Here is a 22,287-nt window from a genome sequence, read left to right as displayed (position 1 = left end):
AAAATAATAGAAATGACCCCTAAGGCGATAACCAAGGAAAGGCTCATATCAGGATAAAATCCAAGGTGTTCAGTTAAATCACTCACGTTAGAAAACATTTCAGTATCACTCCCCACCACAGATAAGGTGATAGTCACAGTGGCAGAAAGGGATGGTGTTCCATTGTCTCTTACCACAATCACCAATCTTTGCTTGGAAGCATCTTTATTCAAAATACGACGGATAGTCCAAATTTCTCCAGTGTCTGGTGAAATAGTAAAAAGGTTATGATGGGTAGCCTGAAACATCTGATACGAAAGACGAGCATTCTGACCGGCGTCAGCATCAGTGGCCGATACCTTGGCAACCAAGTAGCCTGGTTCTGCAATTCTGGAGATTGTCTCTGTTGCTGTGGACCCATACTCGGGTAATGGGTGCAGGATCACTGGAATATTGTCATTCTGATCAAGGATAGCAACATCCACTGAAACGTTACTGGCGAGTGGTGGGACTCCAGAGTCCTGGACCTGAACTTTGATCTGAAAGTTTTTCAATTGCTCGTAGTCAAAAGATCTCAGAGCAAATAAGGCACCACTCTCTGAGTTAATGAACACGTAAGTGGCTACTGAGGCGCCCTGAAATTGAGTCTCCAGAATAGAGTAGTTAAGGCGAGCATTCTGACCTACGTCTGGATCAAAGGCTGTCACGGTGAATATAGAAGCCCCAATAACATTGTTCTCCATCACGCTTGCTGTGTATAAATGCTGCGAAAACCTTGGTGCGTTGTCATTTATATCCGAAATCTCTACCCGAATGGGTTTCTTGGATGTAAGAGGAGGGTTTCCTGCATCCCGGCATGTTATAGTAACGTCGTACCTGGAGGTATGTTCGCGGTCCAGTCGATGCTGAATAAGCAGTCTATAATAGCTCTTCAAAGATGAATCTAGTTTGAAGGGCAGTGTATTTGAAATTTGACATTGTACCTGCCCGTTGTCTCCCGAATCTTTGTCTGCTGCACTGAACAGAGCAACTACAGTCCCAAGCGGAGCGTCCTCGGAAACCGTACTTGATGAAGACCTCAACATCACTTGAGGTGCGTTATCATTCACGTCAATAATGTTCACCACAACGTCACAATGCTGGGGTATTGCGCCAGATCCCTTGTCCATTGCTTGTATATTAATCTCAAATGCACTGTTTTCTTCATAGTCCAAATTCCCTTTCACTCTGATTTCACCAGATTTGGAATCCACGTCAAATAGTTCGAGGACTTTAGTTGAACTATGGCTGTTGATCGAGTACACTATCTCTCCATTGGGACCATCGTCCAAGTCAGTGGCGTTTAATAAGATTATCAGGGTTCCTTTGGGTGCAGTTTCCAACAGGCTGACCCTATAAACAGACTGGGTGAACACAGGAGAGTTGTCGTTCACATCCGTTACTATGATTGTAACCTGAGCCGTGCTCGATCTTATAGGGACCCCGCCGTCCTTAGCTATTAGCGTTAGCCTGTGGGTGGATTCCGTTTCTCTATCCAAAGACTTTTGCATCACCAATGTTGGTAGCTGTCTTTCCCCGCTGCGCATCTGTACATCGAGAGTAAAATAATCGTTTGAGAGGAGCTGGTAGGTTTGTACTGAGTTGGTTCCAATGTCGGGATCGTGCGCGGACTCGAGGGGCAAGCGCGTTCCCGGCGCCGCAAGCTCTAAGATTTCGAGGCGGAACTCGTCCTTTGGAAAACTGGGAGCATTGTCATTCACATCAAGAATCTCCACTTCAACCTGGTACAGATTGAGGGGATTTTCAAGCACAGCATCCAAGATTAACACACAAGCGTGGCTCGGCCCGCAAATATTTTCTCTGTCTATTTTTTCCTTAACAAACAAAATCCCATTGTCTAAATTTACGTCCACATACTGTTTCCTGGAGCCGGGCACAATCCGCAAACTGCGAGCCGGGAGCTGCTTTACATCTAAACCCAAATCGGCGGCGAGATTCCCAACAAAGGCGCCCAGTTGCAGTTCTTCAGGAATCGAATAACGAATCTGCCCATAAACCAGATTCCACGAGTAGAACACACAGAACAATAGTTGGCATTTCAACAACAAATATATTTTAAATCTCATTTCCAGCGCAAAACATTCCAATTTGCTCAGTACGGGACCGCACCATTCCTGACCCTGGAGCAGTTAATTGGAAATATTTTAAATATCGGTTAGCTGCGTTGTGCCAAATACCTGCACGCTTTGTGAATCGCTCGGATTATTTCATTTAAATCTTCTCATTTTGTCTAAAATTACCAATGGATTTTTGCACAAAACTCACGGAACTGCTCGCTATCCAATGTTACACTGCGTCTGATCTTACGTGATGGTGGCTGGGTAGTGAACGGGGCAGGCCGGATCACCAATCAAACTCAGCTTCTGATTGGTGAACAGAGGCACATTGAAATTCAACCAATTGGAATACAGTTCATTTCTTAAAGCTGGACAGCCTGAAATCATCGCTGCTATTTGTATTTATTGTTGCACAATTAAAAATTGATTTAAGCTTTTCTTTAGTTTCTATGTTTTTCGTCTGATGTGAAATATTAGCTCTGGAACTGACTTACAACCAACATCTAAAAGATCAGCTATGGAGAATCTACGTACAAAAATAGCATCTTATGAATGGAAGGAATTAACATATTTCATTGGACTCATCAGTCCAATTCCATTCATAATCCATCTATAGAAACATAGAAACATAGACATCTACAGTGCAGAACGAGGCCTTTTCAGCCAATCGTGCCCGCGCAGGCTGACAAAGAGCTATACGGCCCTCGGTCAGCAGCGCTGAAGGTTACATATAAACCTATGAACAATGAACAGCTAAAGAGTATCCGGCCCAACCAGTCCGCCCCACACAACTGCGATACCCGATGTATCGCAACATTTTACACTCCACCCCACCGAAAACCATGCAATCTCCTGGGAGAGGCAAAAAACAGAAAAAACCCCAGACCAATAGAGGAAAGAAATCTGGGAAAATTCCTCTCCGACACACCCAGGCGATCCAACCTAGTCCAGGAGATCACTCTGGCCGTAGTGGATTCCCTAAAGTACTTACCATCGTACCTGCGCCAGCCACAAGAGGTTATGCAATCTAATCCTACTTAACAGCTCTAGGTCCGTAAACACTGCAGGTCATGGCACATCACGTGCCTATCCAAGCATCTTTTAAACATGTTGAGAGATTCTGCCTCAGTCACCTTTCCACGCTGTGAGCTCCAGACTCTCAAAACCCTCTGTGTGAAGACGCTTCCCCTCATATTCCCACTAAACCTTCCACCAACCACCTTAAACCGAGCCCCCCGTCCTTTATGGACTAAATTATTTCCGTATCCTTCCTTAAAGAGCAATCATAAGATTTCTATAATCCTCCACTTCTCTTCCAAAAAAACCCCAGCTAGATCGACAGGGGTACAATAGCGCGGTGGAATGTTACGAGTAATTCAGTACGCCTGAACTAATGTTCCAGGTATAGGAATTTAAATCCCAGAATGGCAGCTGTGGAATTCACAGTCATTTAATTAAATGAATCAGCAATAAGAAAAACGAATATCAGTGACCATGAAACTACCAGATTGCAGTAAAAACCCATCTGGTTCACTAATGTCCTTTAGGGAAGGGCCCTTACTCGGTCTGGCCTATATGTGATCCCAGCCCCACAGAAATGCCCTATGAAAAGGCCTATCAAGCTAGTCAGTTGTATATACGGATGCTGTAGTATAGTGGTTATCCCACAAGTATAATGATTCTGTGATTAACTGAAGGAAAAAAAGGCAGGGCTAAGGGTAAGTTCGGGGATTGGGACGAGGTGAAGTGCTCTTGCAGGGACTCGATCGGCCGAATGGCATCCTACTGTGCTGTAACAATTCAATTTTATGGTTCTAAGTCTTAATAATGTGTTATTTGACCTATAATAAGGCCCATTCTCCCCAATGCAAAACCACAAACCTGTGCAAATGTCTTTTTACAAAGAAAGAGAGAAACATAGAAAATAGGTGCAGGAGTAGGCCATTCGGCCCTTCGAACCTGCACCATTCAAGAAGATCATGGATGATCATTCACCTCAGTACCCCTTTCCCGCTTTCGCTCCATACGCCTTGATCCCTTTCGCCATAAGGGCTATATCTAACTCTCTCTTGAATATATCCATTGAAATGGCATCAACAACTCTCTGCGGTAGAGAATTCCACAGGTTAACAACTCTCTGAGTGAAGAAGTTTCTCCTCATCTCAGTCCTAAATGGCTTACCCCTTATCCTTAGACTATGTCCCCTGGTTCTGGACTTCCCCAACATCGGGAACATTCTTCCTGCATCTAACCTGTCTAGTCCCGTCAGAATGTTATATGTTTCTACGAGATCCCTTCATCCTTCGAAACTCCAGTAAATAGAGGCCCAGTCGATCCAGTCTCTCGTCATATGTCAGTCCTGCCATCCCTGGAGTCAGTCTGGTGAACCTTCACTGCACTCCCTCAATAGCAAGAAGGTCCGTCCTCAGATTAGGAGACCAAAACTGAACACAATATTCCAGGTGAGGCCTCACTAAGGCCCTGTACAACTGCAGTAAGACCTCCGTGCTCCTATACTCAACTCCCCTAACTATGAAGACCAACATACCATTTGCCTTCTTCACCGACTGCTGTACCTGCATGCCAACTTTCAATGACTGATGTACCATGACACCCAGGTCTGGTAGCACCTTCCATTTTCCTAATCTGCTGCCATTCAGATAATATTCTGCCTTCGTGTTTTTGCTACCAAAGTGGATAACCTCACATTTATCCACATTATACTGCATCTACCACTCGTTTGCCCACTCACCCAATCTGTCCAATCACCCTGCAGCCTTTTAGCGATTCTCACAGCTCAGACTGCCACCCAGTTTAGTGCCATCTGCAAATTAGGAGATATTACTCTCAATTCCTTCATCGAAATCATTGATGTATATTGTAAATAGCTGGGGTCCCAGCACTGAGCCCTGCGGCACCCCACTGGTCACTTCCTGCCATTCTGAAAAGGATCCGTTTATCCCAACTCTCTGCTTCCTGTCTGCCAACCAGTTCTCTATCCACGTCAGTACATTATCCCCAATACCATGTGCTTTAATTTTGCACACCAATCTCTTGTGTGGGACCTTGTCAAAAGCCTTTTGAAAGTCCAAATACACCACACCCACCGGTTCTCCCTTGTCCACTCTACTAGTTACATCCTCAAAAAATTCTAGATTTCTCAAGCAGGATTTTCCATTCATAAATCCATGCTGACTTGGACCGATCCCATCACTGCTTTCCAAATGTGCTGCTATTTCATCTCTAATAATTGATTCCAACATTTTCCCCACTACTGATGTCAGGCTAACCCGTCTATAATTAAACGCTGTCTCTCTCCCTCCTTTCTTAAAAAGTGGTGATATATTAGCTACCCTCCAGTCCATAGGAAACTATCCAGAGTCGATAGACTGTTGGAAAATGATCACCAATGCATCCACTATTTCTAGGGCCACTTCTTTAAGTACTCTGGGATGCAGAGTATCCGGCCCTAGGGATTTAACGTCCTTCAATCCCATCAATTTCCCTACCATAATTTCCCACCTAATGAGGATTTCCTTCAGTTCCTCCTTCTCACTAGACCCTCGGACACTTAGTATTTCTGGAAAGTTATTTGTATCTTCCTTCGTGAAGACAGAACCAAAGTATTTGTTTAACTGGTCGGCTATTTCTTTGTTCCCCATTATAAATTCACCTGAATCTGACTGCAAGGCTTGCATACATAAACCCCTCTATCTTATTTCTCACTGTGCAAAGAAATGCAGTTAGCTAAGCTGTTAATCAAAACTTAATGCCAAAGGCCTAACATCATCTTGGTCACCCTACAAACTTTTTCTAATGCAGGTATGATATGTGTGATGAAAACTGCAGGCCATACTCCAGAAATGGGCAGACAATTAATTGTACAATTTCAGCATAAATTGTTGTGACTTGAAAACCAATACTTTCCAGTTACTTCTCCATTTTCAATTCACTACATTGCAACCTGTTTCATATTGACTAGATACATTCAGTGAATCATCTATGATCACTGCCGGATATTGTTTTTAAGTTTTTCAGCGTATCCCAGTGGAGATTATTTCTTGATATACACATGTTTGCTGATATCTGATCACACACATATATGAGCTTATATTTATCCATAGTAAAACGCATATTTCATATCTCAAAGCAATTTTTATTATTGATAAATGTAATTCTGTTAATAATCATGTTTCTTTCAGCTCAATTCGGGCATACAGACATCTTTGTGTCACTGGGAAAAGTAATACAACGACCATACCATGTCCATATGATTTGCAAACATTGCCTACGTTAGAGATCTATGAAAGGACCCTTGAAAAATATGCCAGGAAATAGTAACCACCGACCTCTGTCTTCTGGCACTAAGCCAATTCTCATTCCATACATATAATGTGCCATCTATTCCATGAAGCTTAAATTCCTCTACCAGTCTCACTTTTAGACTGTTATCAAATAGCCATTGACGATCTAAGTAACCTACATGTATTGATTTAATCTAGCTTAGTTACTTCTGAATACATTCCATTATATTGGTAAGGTGCAGCCTTTCATTTCTCGAACCTTATTAGAATAGCTGTGCTCCCTGGCTTTCAATTGGAGCTATCTGCAAATGGTTCTGAAATATTTTCTCACTTTGGACGTTAGGTGAAATGTTGAGTTATTACAACATAGTGCTTTATTTCTTTTTGAATATTGAAATGGCACTAATTTTCCTTAGGTTTCTAGGGGCTGTGCTTATAGAAAGTATTAACAGGTCTGAATCAATATTTCATTGTGACCAGATTTTGGTGGTTTAGCCAAACCTACAATCTCCGGTTTTAATTGCCCATGTTGAGTTTAGCTGCACACATATTGGTTCAATCTTTGCTGATTAAAATTGAAATCCAGGTGAGAAGGTTCACACACTGCATCGGCACACTTTTTTTATCTTCTCGTGCATGGGATTCCGTTCCATCCAGACTAATTTGATGAAATTATCGTCTCTTTTTTGGCTGTGAATGGCAGAAATATACAGTCCCTATCTGCTGCTTATCTGTAGAGCATGATGGCATGTGAGGTTGTTACTGGTGTTGGATAGTGGTCTCACCTGCAGTCTCTAGAGAAACAGTAATAATTTTTTCACATGCTTATGCATCTGGACAGAGCGCCTTTCACTGATATCTAAATATTAGTGATAAGAGAGCTGACTAACCCAGCCATTCCCTGTTGACACCAGAAAGATTCCATTAAAAATATATCGAACAGACCTAGAGTCAGTTTTTCAGCATTTGTGAGAAACCCAAAAATTCAAGACGACCGGATAAATTTAGGATGATCCAAAACTCAGGAACCTATTGATATTAATTCGTTGGAACTAACACGCTGACACCATGGCAACTATAAAATAACCAATAGTTACAGTACCTGGCTGGAACTCTTATTCTGCTGCCAAAGATGTACTTTTACATTTACGTGTACGCTAAGAGTTCCTTACATGATAGTAAAACTTTAAATATTGAGAGTGTGGAGCGATGTCTCCACTTCTTACATATTTAATAAACTCCATTTGGTGAGGAAAGTGCCAAAAGAATCATATGGATTTTCTGAACATACTTGTTAAACACGTATCGACAATGCATTGGAGTTACATAGAATTGAAAAGAAACGTAAACATATCCTAGGAGAGGACACTATATAGCAAAGTGACATGCATGTTGACTAGAAATAGCAATGGCATAGTGAACTGAGAATCTTGCCTTAAAGATATTACGTGCATCCTATTAATTTGAATGTGCTGGCCTTTCCTAAATATGTCTGTACACCCAAATCAAACCCGTGAGGACCTTCTTCCAATTTTAGAAACACCTCACCTTATTGTTTATTGTGTTGCTGGAATTTACAGAATTCATTGTTTCTGGGTTTGATTTCCCGATTGATTCATTCCGGACATAGTTCTTGCCTGTAGATGACCTGCACGTGTTGTGGGTCATGAAGTCTCTCTTCGTTGACTGCAATGTTGAACATGACTCGTAGCGGAAACTCTGAGAAAGTGGATCACCCCCGAATACCTCAACATAGTTCGGTGGTATCTGAAGGTTTCTACTAGTCTTTTGAATTCCATTCAGAGAATGTCTTGTTTGAAAGCAGTAACAAACACCGAGGGAACAGTGCTGGCCTCTCAATCCATTTCTGCTTTTGTGTACCTTAACAGCGAGAATAATCAAAATCACTAGAAAAATGACAGAAATTACCCCTAAGCCGATGACCAAGGAAAGGCTCATGTCAGAATTAAATCCAGGATGTTCAGTTAAAACACTGACGTTAGAAAACATTTCAGTATCGCTTCCCACCACAGATAGGATGATAGTCACTGTGGCAGAGAGGGATGGTGTGCCATTGTCTCTCACCACAATCACCAATCTTTGCTTAGAGGCATCTTTATTCACAACACGACGGATAGTCCAAATTTCTCCCGTGACTGGTGAAATAGTAAAAAGATTATGATGGGTGGCCTGAAAAATCTGATAAGAAAGACGAGCATTCTGACCGGCGTCAGCATCTGTGGCCGATACCTTGGCAACCAAGTAGCCTGGTTCTGCAAACCTGGAGATTGTCTCTGTTGCTGTTGATCCATACTCGGGTAATGGGCGCACGATGACTGGAACATTATCATTCTGATCAAGGATAACAACATCCACTGAAACGTTACTGGCGAGTGATGGGACTCCAGAGTCCTGGACCCGAACTTGGATCTGAAATGTTTTCAATTTCTCATAGTCAAACGATCTCTGAGCAATTATGGCACCACTCTCTGAGTTAATAGCGATATAATTGGTTACTGAGGCACCCTGAACTTGAGTCTCCATGATAGAATAGTTCAGTCGCGCGTTCTGACCTACATCTGGATCAAAGGCCGTCATGGAGAATATAGAAGCTCCAATAACGTTGTTCTCCATCACGTTTGCTGTGTATAGAGGCTGCGTAAACCGTGGTGCGTTGTCATTTATATCCGAAACCTCTACCCGAATGGTTTTCTTTGACGTGAGTGGAAGTTTTCCAGCATCAGTGCACGTTATAGTAACGTCATACGTGGAGGTATGTTCGCGATCCAGTCGATGCTGAATCAGCAATCTATAATAGTTCTTCAAAGATGAATGGAGTTTGAAGGGCAGTTTATTTGAAATTTGACATTGTACCTGCCCATTTTGTCCCGAATCTTTGTCTGCTGCACTGAACAGAGCCACTACAGTTCCAAGCCGAGCATCTTCAGACACTGTCCTTGACAAAGACGTCAACGTAACTTCAGGTGCGTTATCATTCACATCAATAATGTTCACCAGCACATCGCAGAGACCCGACATTGCGTAAAGCCCCCTGTCCATAGCTTGTATATTAATCTCATGTAATCTGCTTTCTTCATAGTCCAAATTTCCTTTCACTCTGATTTCTCCAGTTTTGGAATGTATGTCAAATAACTCACGGGTTCTAGCAGAAGTATGGCTGCTGAGCGAGTATATTATCTCCCCATTGGGACCATCGTCGAAGTCAGTGGTGTTTAACGTAATTATCAGGGTTCCTGTGGGTGCCGTTTCCAATAGGCTGACCCTATAAACCGACTGTGGGAAAACAGGCGCGTTGTCGTTAACATCTGTTACTATGATTGCAACCTGAGCAGTGCCCGATCTTTCAGGGACCCCGCCGTCTTTGGCAGTTAGCGTGAGCCTGTGGGTGGATTCCGTTTCTCGATCCAAGGACCTCTGCAACACCAATACAGGAAACGTTCCCTCTGCGCTGCGCATTTGTACATCGAGACTAAAATAATCGTTCGGGAGGAGCTGGTAGGTTTGTACTGAGTTGATTCCAATGTCCGGATCGTGCGCGGACTCGAGGGGGAAGCGCGCTCCCGGCGCAGCCAGCTCTAAGATATCAAGGCGGAACTCGTTCTTTGGAAAACTGGGAGCATTGTCATTTACATCGAGAATCTCCACTTCAACCTGGTACAGATTGAGGGGATTTTCAAGCACAGCATCCAAAGTTAACACACAATTGAGGATCGGCCCGCAAAGATTTTCTCTGTCAATTTTTTCCTTAACAAACAAAATTCCATTGTCTAAATTTACATCCATAAACTGTTTTCTGGAGCCGGGCACAATCCGCAAACTGCGAGCCGGGAGCTGCTTTACATCTAAACCCAAATCGGCGGCGAGATTCCCAACCAAAGCGCCCAGTTGCAGTTCTTCAGGAATCGAATAACGAATCTGCCCAGAAACCAGATTCCCCGTGGAGAACACACAGAACAATAGTTGGCATTTTAGCAACAAATATATTTTAAATCTCATTTCCAGCGTAAAGCATTCGAATTTGCTCAGTCCGAGACCGCACCATTCATGACACTGGAGCAGTTATTACGAGGTTTAAAAAAAATCGTTTAGCTACGATGTAAAAAAAAATACCTGCACGTTATGCGAATCGCTCGAATAATTCATTTAAATCTTCTCATTTTGTCTAAAATTGCCAATGGATTCGGGAGCAAAACCGAAGGAGCTGCTCGCTGTCCAATGTTACACTGCGTCTGATCTTACGTGATGGTGGCTGGGGGCAGGCCGGATCACCAATCTCATCTCAGCTTCTGATTGGTGAACAGAGCCACATTGAAATTCATCCAATCAGAATACCGTTCATTTCTTAAAGCTGGACGGTCTGAAATCAGTTCAGAATAGTTATATTTATTGGTGCACAATTATAAATTGAATCAAGCTTTTTTTTCAGTCTGTATGTTTCTGTTTGTTGCAAGAAGTTAGCTCTGGAACTGAATTACAAGCAATATCTTAAAGATCAGCTATGAAGAATCTGCATACAAGAAATCAAAATCCAAGAACGGAAGGAGCCAGCATAACGCATTCGGCCCACCAGTCGATTTCCATTGATAAACCATGTATGATTCTGGAACCAGGTTTCCCAACCCCAATCAGTTGCGGATTACTATTAAAGAAGACTAAATTATTTCCACATCCTCCCATAAAGATCAATCGGCACGATTACGTTTTCTACAATCGTCCGCCATTATTCCAAACTGAAATCCAGCTAGGTCGACTGGGGTACAGTAGCATAGTGGTATGCTACTGGATTAGTAATCCAGAAGCCTGAAATAATGATCCAGAGATATGAATTCAAATCCCACAATGAAAACTGCAGAATTTCAATTCAATTAATGAATATGCGATTAAAAAAATCTAAGATCAGTTAAGGTGACCGTGAAATGACTGGATTGTCGTCAAACCCATCTGTTTCACTAATGCCCTTAAGTGAATGAATTCTGCTGCCCATACGCAGCCTAGCTAATACATGACTCCAGAGCCAATAACCTCTGAAATGGGCTAGGAAGCCACTCAGTTGCATAGACGGCTGCTGTAGTTTTGTGGTTATTTTACTGGACTATTAATCCCGAGGCCTCGGCTAATAATTCAGAGAACATAAATTCAAATACCACAAGTTTTACGATGTTACAGTTAGCTGAAGGAAAATTATTGCAGGGCTACATGGGAAGGGCTTGGATTGGGAATAGTTGAAGTGTTCTTGCAGAGAGCGGGCACAGGCTCGACAGGCCGAAATGCCTCCTATTTTGCTTTAATGATTCGATTTTATATTTCTAATCTTATTAATGTGTTATTTGACTTATAATAATCTCAATTCTGAGCGCCACACAACGACTAACCAGTGAAACGGATGTTTTCTAATTTCTAATTTTGCTTGGACATTAACAATTGTTTGTTTAACTCCCCTATTCTTACACTTTGGTTCAAGTTAAGCAGTTTCTTATCTTCCATTTTATTTATAGCTTTCAATATTTTAACATTTTGGAATCGTAAACCCATCTATCTTCTTTTCTGAAGTGCAAAGCAATGCAGTTATTATAGATGTTAGTGAAAACTGATGCTAAAAGCCTAAAATCATCCTGGTCACCCTTCAAACACTTTCTAATGCAGATATTATTTTTGACGAAATACTGCAGGCCATACGCCAGAATTGACCATAAATTTATTTGTACCATTTCAGAATAAATTGTCATGACTTCAAAAGCAAAATTTTCCAGTTACTTCTCCATTCTCAATTTACTATATTATAACCTCTTTCATATTGACTAGTTGCATTCAGGTATAATCTATGATCACTCAGGTATCTTATTTTTAAACTTTTTCAACATATAACAGTAGAGATTTTTTCTTGTATGCATGCTTGCTAATACTTGATCATATATATGAGCATACATTTATCAACATTAAATGCATATTTCATACATCAACGTAATTTTATCATTGATAAATATGACACTGTAAATAATCATGTAGCTTTCACCTCACTACCTTCATACACACATCGTTCTGTCACTGAGAACATTAATAACACGACTACACCATGCCCATATTATTTACAAACATTGTTAAAGGTCGAGGTCCAAGAAATGATCCTGAAAGAATATGTCAGGAAATAGTAACCACCGACCACTGTCTTCTGACACTAATCCAATTCTCATACCATCCATATAATGAGCGATCTCTTCAATACGTCTTAAACACCTCTACCAGTCTCACTTTTGGACTGTTGTCACTGGACGATTGAAAACCTAAGTAAACTACATCTATTGATTTACTCTAGCTTAGTTATCACTCAAAGAATTTAATTATAGTTGGAAATTGCAGCTTTTAATTTCTAAAACCTATTTAGGAAACCTGTGCTCCCTGGCTACCATTTGGAGCATCCTGCAAATGATTCTCAAGCATTTTCTTATTTTGGTCGTTAGGTGAACTGTTGTGTTATTACCAATATAGTGCTTTACTTCATTTTAAAATATTGAAATTGCTTATCCTTATGTCCTCAGGTGCTGTATTTTCGCACTTGAAAACGTATTAATAGGTCTCAATGAATATTTCGTTGTGACCAGGTTATAGTGATTCAGCCAAGCCTACAATCGCCTGTTCTAATTGCCTACTTTACTTTCAGCTGTGCAAACCTTGGATGGTTCTTTTAACGTGTGCTGATTAAATTCAAATCCGATAAGGTAAGCACATTGCATTAGCACACTGCTTTTTTGCTCTCCTGCATGGGCTTCAATTCAGCCAAGACTAATAGGATCAAATTTTCTTCTAACTTTTTTCTGTCAATGGCCAGAAATATACAGGTACCAATCTCCTGTTGTATCTGTAGAGCGTGATGGGTTGTGAGGAAGTGACTGGAGTTGAACAGTGGTCTCCCCTACATACGCTCCAGAAACGGAGATGTTATCCAGCTGACGCATCTGATTAGAACTCCATTCATTGATATCTAAATATTAGTAAGAGGAGTTCTAACATACCGACTAATACCCTGTTGACATGTAAAAGATTCAACATAATATTTTAAAAATACTGAATAGATCTAAAGTAGGTTTTCTGCAATTTGTATGCAGGCCACCAACACAAACCGGCCTGGTCAATTTAGGATTATCTGAAACTCAGAAACTTCCTGATATTAGTTAGATGGAATTATCACGCTGAGAATATCGTATCTAGGAAGTAACCAACTGGTTTACAGTACCTTGCTGCAACTCCTATATTATTGCCAAGGAAAGTGTTCTGTAATTCCATGGTTACATGTTTGCAGAGAGTTCCTCGCAATATAGTTATAATATAAACTTTTAGAGAGTGTGGGACAAAGTCAACTCTTCCCATACATTTAAAAAAACTCTATTTGGTTTGGAAAGTGCCAACAATATCTTATAGGGTTCCAGCACACTTGTTAAACCCGTTTTGATCTTGCATTGAAGTTACATATAATCAAAATGAAACGTAAAGACAACCTAGGAAGTAACAGTATATAGTAATGCGACAGGCTGACTAGAAATAGAAATGGTTCAGAGAACTGAGAATATTACCTTTAAGATATTATTTGCATCCTATTCAGTTGAACGTGCAGGCATTTCCTAAATATATCTGTGCACCCAAATCAAACCTATTAGGAACTCCGTCCCATTTTAGAAGCGCCTCACCTCATTGCTTACAGTGTTGCTGTAATTTTCAGAATTCATCATTCCTCGATTTACTTTCCCTATAGATCCATTCCGGACATAGTTCTTCCCTGCAAACGAGTTGCACATGTTCGGGGTCATGAAGTCCCTCTTTGTTGACTGCAATGTTGCGCATGACTCGTAGCGGAAACTCTGAGAAAGTGGATCACCCCCGAATACTTCAACATAGTTAGGTGGTATCTGAAGGCTTCTACTGGCCTTTTGAATTCCATTCAGAGAATGATTCGTTTCAAAGCAGGAACAAACACCCAGGGAACAATGCTGACCTCCAACAACATTTCTGCTTTTGTGAATCTTAACAGCCAGGATAATCAAAATCACTAGTAAAATGATAGAAATTACCCCTAAAGCGATAACCAAGGAAAGGCTCATGTCAGGATTGAAACCGGTGTTTTCAGTTAAACCACTCACGTTGGAATACATTTCAGTATCTCTTCCCACTGCAGATAAGATAATAGTCACTGTTGCAGAAAGGGATGGTATTCCATTGTCTCGCACCACAATCACCAATCTTTGCTTAGAGGCATCTTTACTCACAATACGACGGATAGTCCAAATTTCTCCAGTGTCGGGTGAAATAGTAAAAAGGTTATGATGGGTAGCCTGAAAAATCTGATAAGAAAGACGAGCATTCTGACCGGCGTCAGCATCAGTGGCCGATACCTTGGCAACCAAGTAGCCTGGTCCTGCATGCCTGGATATTGTCTCTGTTGCTGTGGACCCATACTCGGGTAATGGGCGCACGATCACTGGAACATTGTCATTCTGATCAAGGATAACAACATCCACTGACACGTTACTGGCGAGTGATGGGACTCCGGAGTCCTGGACATTAACTTGGATCCGAAAGTTTTTCAATTGCTCGTAGTCAAAAGATCTTTGGGCAAATATGACACCGTTCTCTGAGTTAATAGAGACAGAACTGGTTACTGAAGCGCCCTGAACTTGAGTCTGCAGGAGAGAATATTTCAGTCGAGAGTTCTGTCCTACATCTGGATCAAAGGCCGTCACAGAAAATATAGAAGCCCCAATCACGTTGTTCTCCATCACGTTTGACGTGTATAGAGGCTGCGTAAACATTGGTATGTTGTCATTTATATCCGAAACCTCTACGCGAATGGTTTTCTTGGATGTGATGGGAGGTATTCCTGCATCCCGGCAAGTTATGGTAACGTCATACCTGGAGATATTTTCGCGGTCTAGTAGATGCTGAATTAACAGTCTATAATAGTTCTTCAACGATGAATCTAGTTTAAAGGGCAGTGTATTTGGAATTTGACATTGTACCTGCCCGTTTTGTGCCGAATCTTTGTCTGTTGCACTGAACAGAGCCACTACAGTCCCAAGCGGAGCGTCCTCGGAAACGCTATTTGCCAAAGACCTCAACATCACATCAGGTGCGTTGTCATTCACGTCAATAATGTTCACCAATACGTCACAATGCTCCGGTATTGCGTCAGAGCCCTTGTCCATCGCTTGTATGTTAATTTCAAAGATGCTGCTTTCTTCATAGTCCAACTTCCCTTTGACTGTGATTTCTCCAGTTTTGGAATCTACATCAAATAGTTCACGGACTTTTGCGGAGGCATGGCTGCTGAGCGAGTACATTATCTCCCCATTGGAGCCATCGTCCAAGTCAGTGGCGTTTAATGTGATTATCAGGGTTCCTGTGGGTGCGGTTTCCAACAAACTGACTCTATAAACCGACTGGGGGAACACAGGCGCGTTGTCGTTTGTATCCTTTACTATGATTGTAACCTGAGCAGTGCCCGATCTTACAGGGACCCCGCCGTCCTTGGCAATTAGCGTCAGACTGTGGGTGGATTCCGTTTCTCTATCCAATGACCTTTGCAGCACTAATACTGGCAACTTTCCCTCTCCACTGCGCATTTGTACATCGAGAATAAAATAATCGTTAGGGAGAAGCTGGTAGATTTGTACTGAGTCGGTTCCAATGTCCGGATCGTGCGCGGACCCGAGGGGGAAGCGCGCTCCCGGCGCAGCGAGCTCCGAGATTTCAAGGCGGAACTGGGTCTTTGGAAAACTGGGAGCATTGTCATTTACATCGAGAATCTCCACTTCAACCTGGTGCAAATTGAGGGGATTTTCAAGCACAGCATCCAAGGTTAACACACAGGTGAGGCTCGGCCCGCAAATCTGTTCTCTGTCGATGTTTTCCTTAACAAACAAAATTCCATTGTCTAAATTTACATCCAGATACTGTTTGCTGGAGCCGGGCACAATCCGCAAACTGCGAGCCGGGAGCTGCTTTACATCTAAACCCAAATCGGCGGCGAGATTGCCAACAAAGGCGCCCAGTTGCAGTTCTTCAGGAATCGAATAACGAGTCTGCCCAGAAACTGGATTCCACGTGGAGAACACACAGAACAATAGTTGGCATTTCAGCAACAAATATATTTTAAATCTCATTTCCAGCGTAAACCATCCCAATTTGCTCAGTACGAGACCGTTCCATTCATTATCCCTGTAACTAGTTAATTGGAAATGTTTTAAAAAGATGTTTAGCTATGGTGCACCAAATACCTGCACGTTTTGCGAATCGCTCGGATTATTTCATTTAAATCCTCTCATTTTTTCTCAAATTGCCAGTGGATTCAGGGACAAAACGTACGGAGCTGCTCGCTATCCTATGTTACACTGCGTCTGATCTTACGTGATGGTGGCTGGGTAGTGAAGGGGCAGGCCGGATCACCAATCACATCACAGCTTCTGATTGGTGAACAGAGGTATACTGAAATTCAACCAATCAGAATCCCGTTCATTTCTTAAAGCTGGACCGTCTAAAATTAGCACGTAATCGTTATATTTATTGTTGCACAATTTAAAATTGAATCAAGCTTTTCTTTCAGTCTCTTTGTTTCTGTCTGTTGTGAAATATTAGCTCTGGAACTGAATTACTACCAATATCTACAATATCAGCTATGAAGAATCTGCCTACAAGAAATAACATCTTATGAAAGGAAGGAACCAGTGTAACTTATTGGGCTCATGAGCTCAAATCCAGTTATAATTTATGCATGATTATTCCTTCATGGACTAAATTATTTCCATAAAGAGCAATCGGTACTCATACGATTTCTATAATCCTCCATCTCTCTTCGAAACCCCCTCCCTACCCCGCTAGATCGACGGGGTTACACCACCAAGGTGGATTATTGCTGGACTAGTAATTCAGTACGCCTGGACTAATGATCCAGAGATACGAGTTGAAATACCAACATGGCAGCTGGGGAATTTTAATTGAATTAATTAAATTAATCTGCAATAAAAAAACTAATATCAGTGACCATGAAACGATCGGAATGCAGTAATAATATGTGACCCCCAGACCCACAGCAATATCCACTTTAATGGCCTAGCAAGCCATTCAGTTGCATAGACGGGTGCTGTTGTGCAGTCGTTATTTTACTGGACTTTTAAACCCGAGGCCTGGGTTAATAATTCAGAGTTCAAGTACATACGTTGAAATCCTGATTAACTAAATGGAAAAAAATTGCAGGGCTATAGGAACAGGGTAGGGATTGGGACCAGATTGGGACATGCAGAAGTGCTCTTGCAGAGAACATACAAGTGCTCGATGGGCCGAATGGCCTTTTATTGCTGTAAGATTTCGATTTTATGATTCTAAGTCTTATTAAGGTGTTAATAAACTAAATTGTGCGCACCACGCAACCACTAACCAGCGAATAGAATGTTTTCTAAGCTATAACGTTGCTTGGAGAGTGAGAATTTTTGCTTATCTCCCCTATTCCTACACTCAGGTCCAAGTTTAATAGTTTTTAATCTTCACTTTTATTAATGGCTTTCAATGTTTTTAAATTTCGAATATGTAAACCCCTCCATCTTCTGGTATAAAGTGCACAGAAATGCATTTATCTGAGCTGTTAATCAAAATTAATGCCAAAAGCCTAAAATCATTTTGTTCATCCTTTAAATACATTCTAATGCAGGTATGCATTTTTTCCTAAAACTGCAGGCCATACTCCAGAATTGATTGTGAAATTATTTGTAAAATTTCAGCTTAAATTGTCATTACTTGAAAATAAATACCTTTCAGTTACTTCTCCATTTATAATTTGCCAAAATACAACCTCTTTCATATTGACTATGTGCATCAGGGTATAATCTACGATCACTCCCTTTAAAAAAAAAGTTTTCATCCTATGCCAGTAGAGATCCTTTCTTGCTGTACACATGCTTGCTGATACCTGATCATATATATATGTAAATATATGAGCTTAAATTTATTGACATTAAAGTTCATATTTCATACTTCAAAATAACGTTTATCATTGATAAATGTAATTCTGTAAATAATAATGTTTTTTCACCTCACTACCTGCATACCTTAATGTCACTGGGAAAATATAAAAGCACAATCTGCACCATGCCCATATAACTTTGAAACATTGTTAAAGGTATGCCATTCACTGGTGTCCAAATATTTGTTAGAAGAGATCTGACCAACCCAGCCATTCCCGGTTGACACCAGAACGATTCCATTTAAAACAAGATATCGAATTGACCAAAAGTAATTTTTTCTGCTTTTCATGTGAAGCCCAGCAATATGAGGTGACAGGTTCAATTTAATATCGTCTCAAACTTAGAAAATTACTGATACTAATTAGTTCGAATTAATACGTTGACACCATGACAACTGCAAAGCAACCAACTGTACTGTACCTGGCTAGAACTAGATTTCTTTTCCCAAGTAAAGTACTTGCAAAGTAAAATGTATGCTCAGAATTCCTCACAAGGTAGCTAAATTTAAATATTTAGTGAGTGTGAGATAATGTCAATACGTCCTATACATTGAAGAAACCTGCAATTTATTTAGAAAGTGACAAGTGTATTATATGGCTTTACAGCATACTTGAAATACCCGAGTGGAAAATACATCATTTTTGAATAGTTACAGCAGGGAAGAAGACCATTCGGCCTGTCGAGCTCGTGCTGGCTCTCTGCAAGAGCACCTCAGTTAGTACTACTCCCCACCTTTCCTCGTAATCCTGCAAGTTCGGGTTACATATAAATCAAAAATGAATGTAAACACATCGTAGGAGATAACATTATATAGAAATGTGAAAGGCATGTTGACTAGAAATAGAAATATTGTAGAGAACTGAGAAGGTTAGATATTATTTGCATCCTATTCATTTCAATGACCTGGCTTTTCCTAAATATGTCTGTACACTCAAATCAAAGCTGAGAGGATTTTGTTCCAACTTTACAAAAATCTCACCTCATTGCTCACTGTGTTGCTGCAATTTACAGAATTCATCATTCCTGGATGTTCTTTACCGATAGATTCATTCCGAACATAGTTCTGGCCTATAGATAACCTGCACATGTTGGGGGGCATGAAGTCCCTCTTCGTTGACTGCAATGTTGAACATGACTCGTAGCGGAAACTCTGTGAAAGTGGATCACCCCCAAAAACCTCAACATAGTTCGGTGGTATCTGAAGATTTCTACTGGCCTTTTGAATTCCATTCAGAGAATTTCTTGTTTCAAAGCAGCAACAAACACCTAGGCAACAGTGCTGGCCTCCTAAACCATTCCTGCTTTTATGAACATTAATAGCAAGGATAATCAATATCATTAGAAAAACGATAGAAATTACCCCTAAGGCAATGACCAAGGAAAGGCTCATATCAGGATTAAATCCAGGGTGTTCAGTTAAACCACTCACGTTAGAAAACAATTCGGTATCGCTTCCCACCACAGATAAGATAATAGTCACTGTGGTAGAAAGGAATGGTGTCCCATTGTCTCTTACCACAATCACCAATCTTTGCTTTGAGGCATCTTTATTCGCAATACGACGGATAGTCCAAATTTCACCCGTGTCTGGTGAAATAGTAAAAAGATTATGATGGGTAGCTTGAAAAATCTGATAAGAAAGCCGAGCATTCTGACCTGTGTCAGCATCAGTGGCCAATACCTTGGCAACCAAGTAGCCTGGTTCTGCAAGCCTGGAGATTGTCTCTGTTGCTGTCGACCCATATTCGGATAATGGGCGCACGATCACTGGAACATTGTCATTCTGATCAAGGATAACAACATCCACTGAAACGTTACTGGAGAGTGGTGGGACTCCAGAGTCCTGGACACGAACTTGGATCTGAAAATTTTTGAATTGCTCATAGTCAAAAGATCTCTGAGCAAATATGATACCGCTCTCTGAGTTAATAGACACATAACTGGCTACTGAGGCGCCCTTAATATGAGTCTGCACGAGAGAATAGTTCAGTCGAGCATTCTGTCCTACATCTGGATCAAAGGCCGTCACGGAAAATATAGAAGCCCCAATCACGTTGTTCTCCATCACGTTTGACGTGTATAGCGACTGCGTAAACATTGGTGCGTTATCATTTATATCCGAAACCTCTACCCGAATGGTTTTCTTGGATGTGATGGGAGGTATTCCTGAATCCCGGCATATTATAATAATGTCATACCTGGAGGTATGTTCGCGATCCGGTCGATGCTGAATCAGCAGTCTGTAATAGTTCTTCAAAGATGAATCTAGTTTAAATTGCAGTGTGTTGGAAATTTCACATTGTACTTGCCCGTTTTGTCCCGAATCTTTGTCTGCTGCACTGAACAGAGCCACTACAGTCCCAAGCGGAGCGTCCTCCGGAATGCTACTTGACAAAGACCTCAATATCACCTCAGGTGCGTTGTCGTTCACGTCAATCATGTTCACCAACACATTACAATGCTGGGGTATTGCGCCAGAACCCTTGTCCATTGCTTCGATGTTAATCTCAAAGACACTACTTTCTTCATAATCCAAGTTCCCTTTCACTCTGATTTCACCAGTTTTGGAATCCAGATCAAAAAGATCACGCGCTCTCGCCGAACTATGGCTACTGAGCGAGTACATTATCTCCCCATTGGATCCATCGTCCAAGTCAGTGGCGTTTAATGTGATTATCAGTGTTCCTTTGGGTGCGGTTTCCAACAGACTGACCTTGTAAACCGACTGGGTGAACACAGGCGCGTTGTCGTTAACATCCTTCACTATGATTGTAACCTGAGACGTGCCCGACCTTACAGGGACCCCGCCGTCCTTGGCTATCAGCGTGAGCCTGTGAGTGGAATCCGTTTCTCTATCCAAGGGACTCAGCAATACCAATACTGGCAATTTCCTTTCCCCGCTGTGAATTTGTACATCGAGAATAAAATAATCGTTCGGGAGGAGCTGGTAGGTTTGTACTGAGTTGGTTCCAATGTCGCGATCGTGCGCGGACTCGAGGGGGAAGCGCGCTCCCGGCGCAGCAACCTCCGAGATTTCAAGGCGGAACTCGTCCTTTGGAAAACGTGGAGCATTGTCATTCACATCGAGAATCTCCACTTCCACCTGGTACAGATTGAGGGGATTTTCAAGCACAGCATCCAAGGTTAACACACAAGTGTGCCTCGGCCCGCAAAGATTTTCTCTGTCAATTTTGTCCTGAACAAACAAAATTCCATTGTCTAAATTTACGTCCACATACTGTTTCCTGGAGCCGGGCACAATCCGTATACTGCGGACCGGGAGTTGCTTTACATCTAAACCCAAATCGGCGGCGAGATTCCCAACAAAGGCGCCCAGTTGCAGTTCTTCAGGAATCGAATAACGAATCTGCCCAGAAACCAGATTCCACGAGGAGAACACACTGAAGAATAGTTGGCATTTCAGCAACAAATATATTTTAAATCTCATTTCCAGTGTAAAACATCCCAATTTTCTCAGCACGAGACCGCACCATTCATAACCCTGGAGCAGGTATTTGGAGATTTAAAAAAAACTTTAGCTAAGATGTAAAACAAATATCTGCACATTTTGCGAATCGCTCGAATTGTTTTCATTTAAATCTTCTCATTTTGTCTAAAATTGCCCGTGGACTCTTGCACAAAACCTGCGGAGCAGCTCGCTATCCAATGTTACACTGCATCTGATCTTACGTGATGGTGGCTGGGTAGTGAAGGGGAAGGCCGGATCACCAATCACACCCACCTTGTGATTGGTGACAGCGCCACATTGAAATTCAACCAATCAGAATGCCGTTCATTTCTTAAAGCTGCACGGTCTGAAATCAGCGCAGAATAGTTATATTTATTGTTGCACAGTTAAAA

At 41.6% G+C, this 22,287-nt stretch overlaps 2 protein-coding genes across 2 annotated transcripts in view; both read right to left on the bottom strand.

Annotated features, from left to right (window-relative positions):
- LOC139262429 (protocadherin-10-like) overlaps positions 1-10,513 on the bottom strand; it is a 33,271-nt gene extending 22,758 nt beyond the window's left edge. The window contains exon 1 of the mRNA XM_070877622.1: positions 7,949-10,513. Coding sequence (XP_070733723.1) covers positions 7,949-10,417 — 2,469 coding nt within the window. The 5' untranslated portion in view covers positions 10,418-10,513. The remainder of the gene's footprint in view (positions 1-7,948) is intronic.
- Positions 10,514-14,088: 3,575 nt separating this feature from the next.
- On the bottom strand, positions 14,089-21,874 carry LOC139262428 (uncharacterized). Its single transcript, XM_070877621.1, has 3 exons — positions 19,406-21,874; positions 18,214-18,302; positions 14,089-16,633 (listed from the first exon to the last, which is right to left on the bottom strand). Exons 1-3 carry the CDS (start codon positions 21,872-21,874, stop codon positions 14,089-14,091), a joined length of 5,103 nt encoding a protein of 1,700 aa, XP_070733722.1.
- Positions 21,875-22,287: the final 413 nt, after the last annotated feature.

This window comes from Pristiophorus japonicus, chromosome 4 (genome assembly GCF_044704955.1).
Source record: "Pristiophorus japonicus isolate sPriJap1 chromosome 4, sPriJap1.hap1, whole genome shotgun sequence".
NCBI classification, from domain to species: Eukaryota; Metazoa; Chordata; class Chondrichthyes; family Pristiophoridae; genus Pristiophorus; species Pristiophorus japonicus.
Note: the sequence above shows the minus strand (reverse complement) of the source record. Positions and strands in the feature narration are given on the sequence as shown.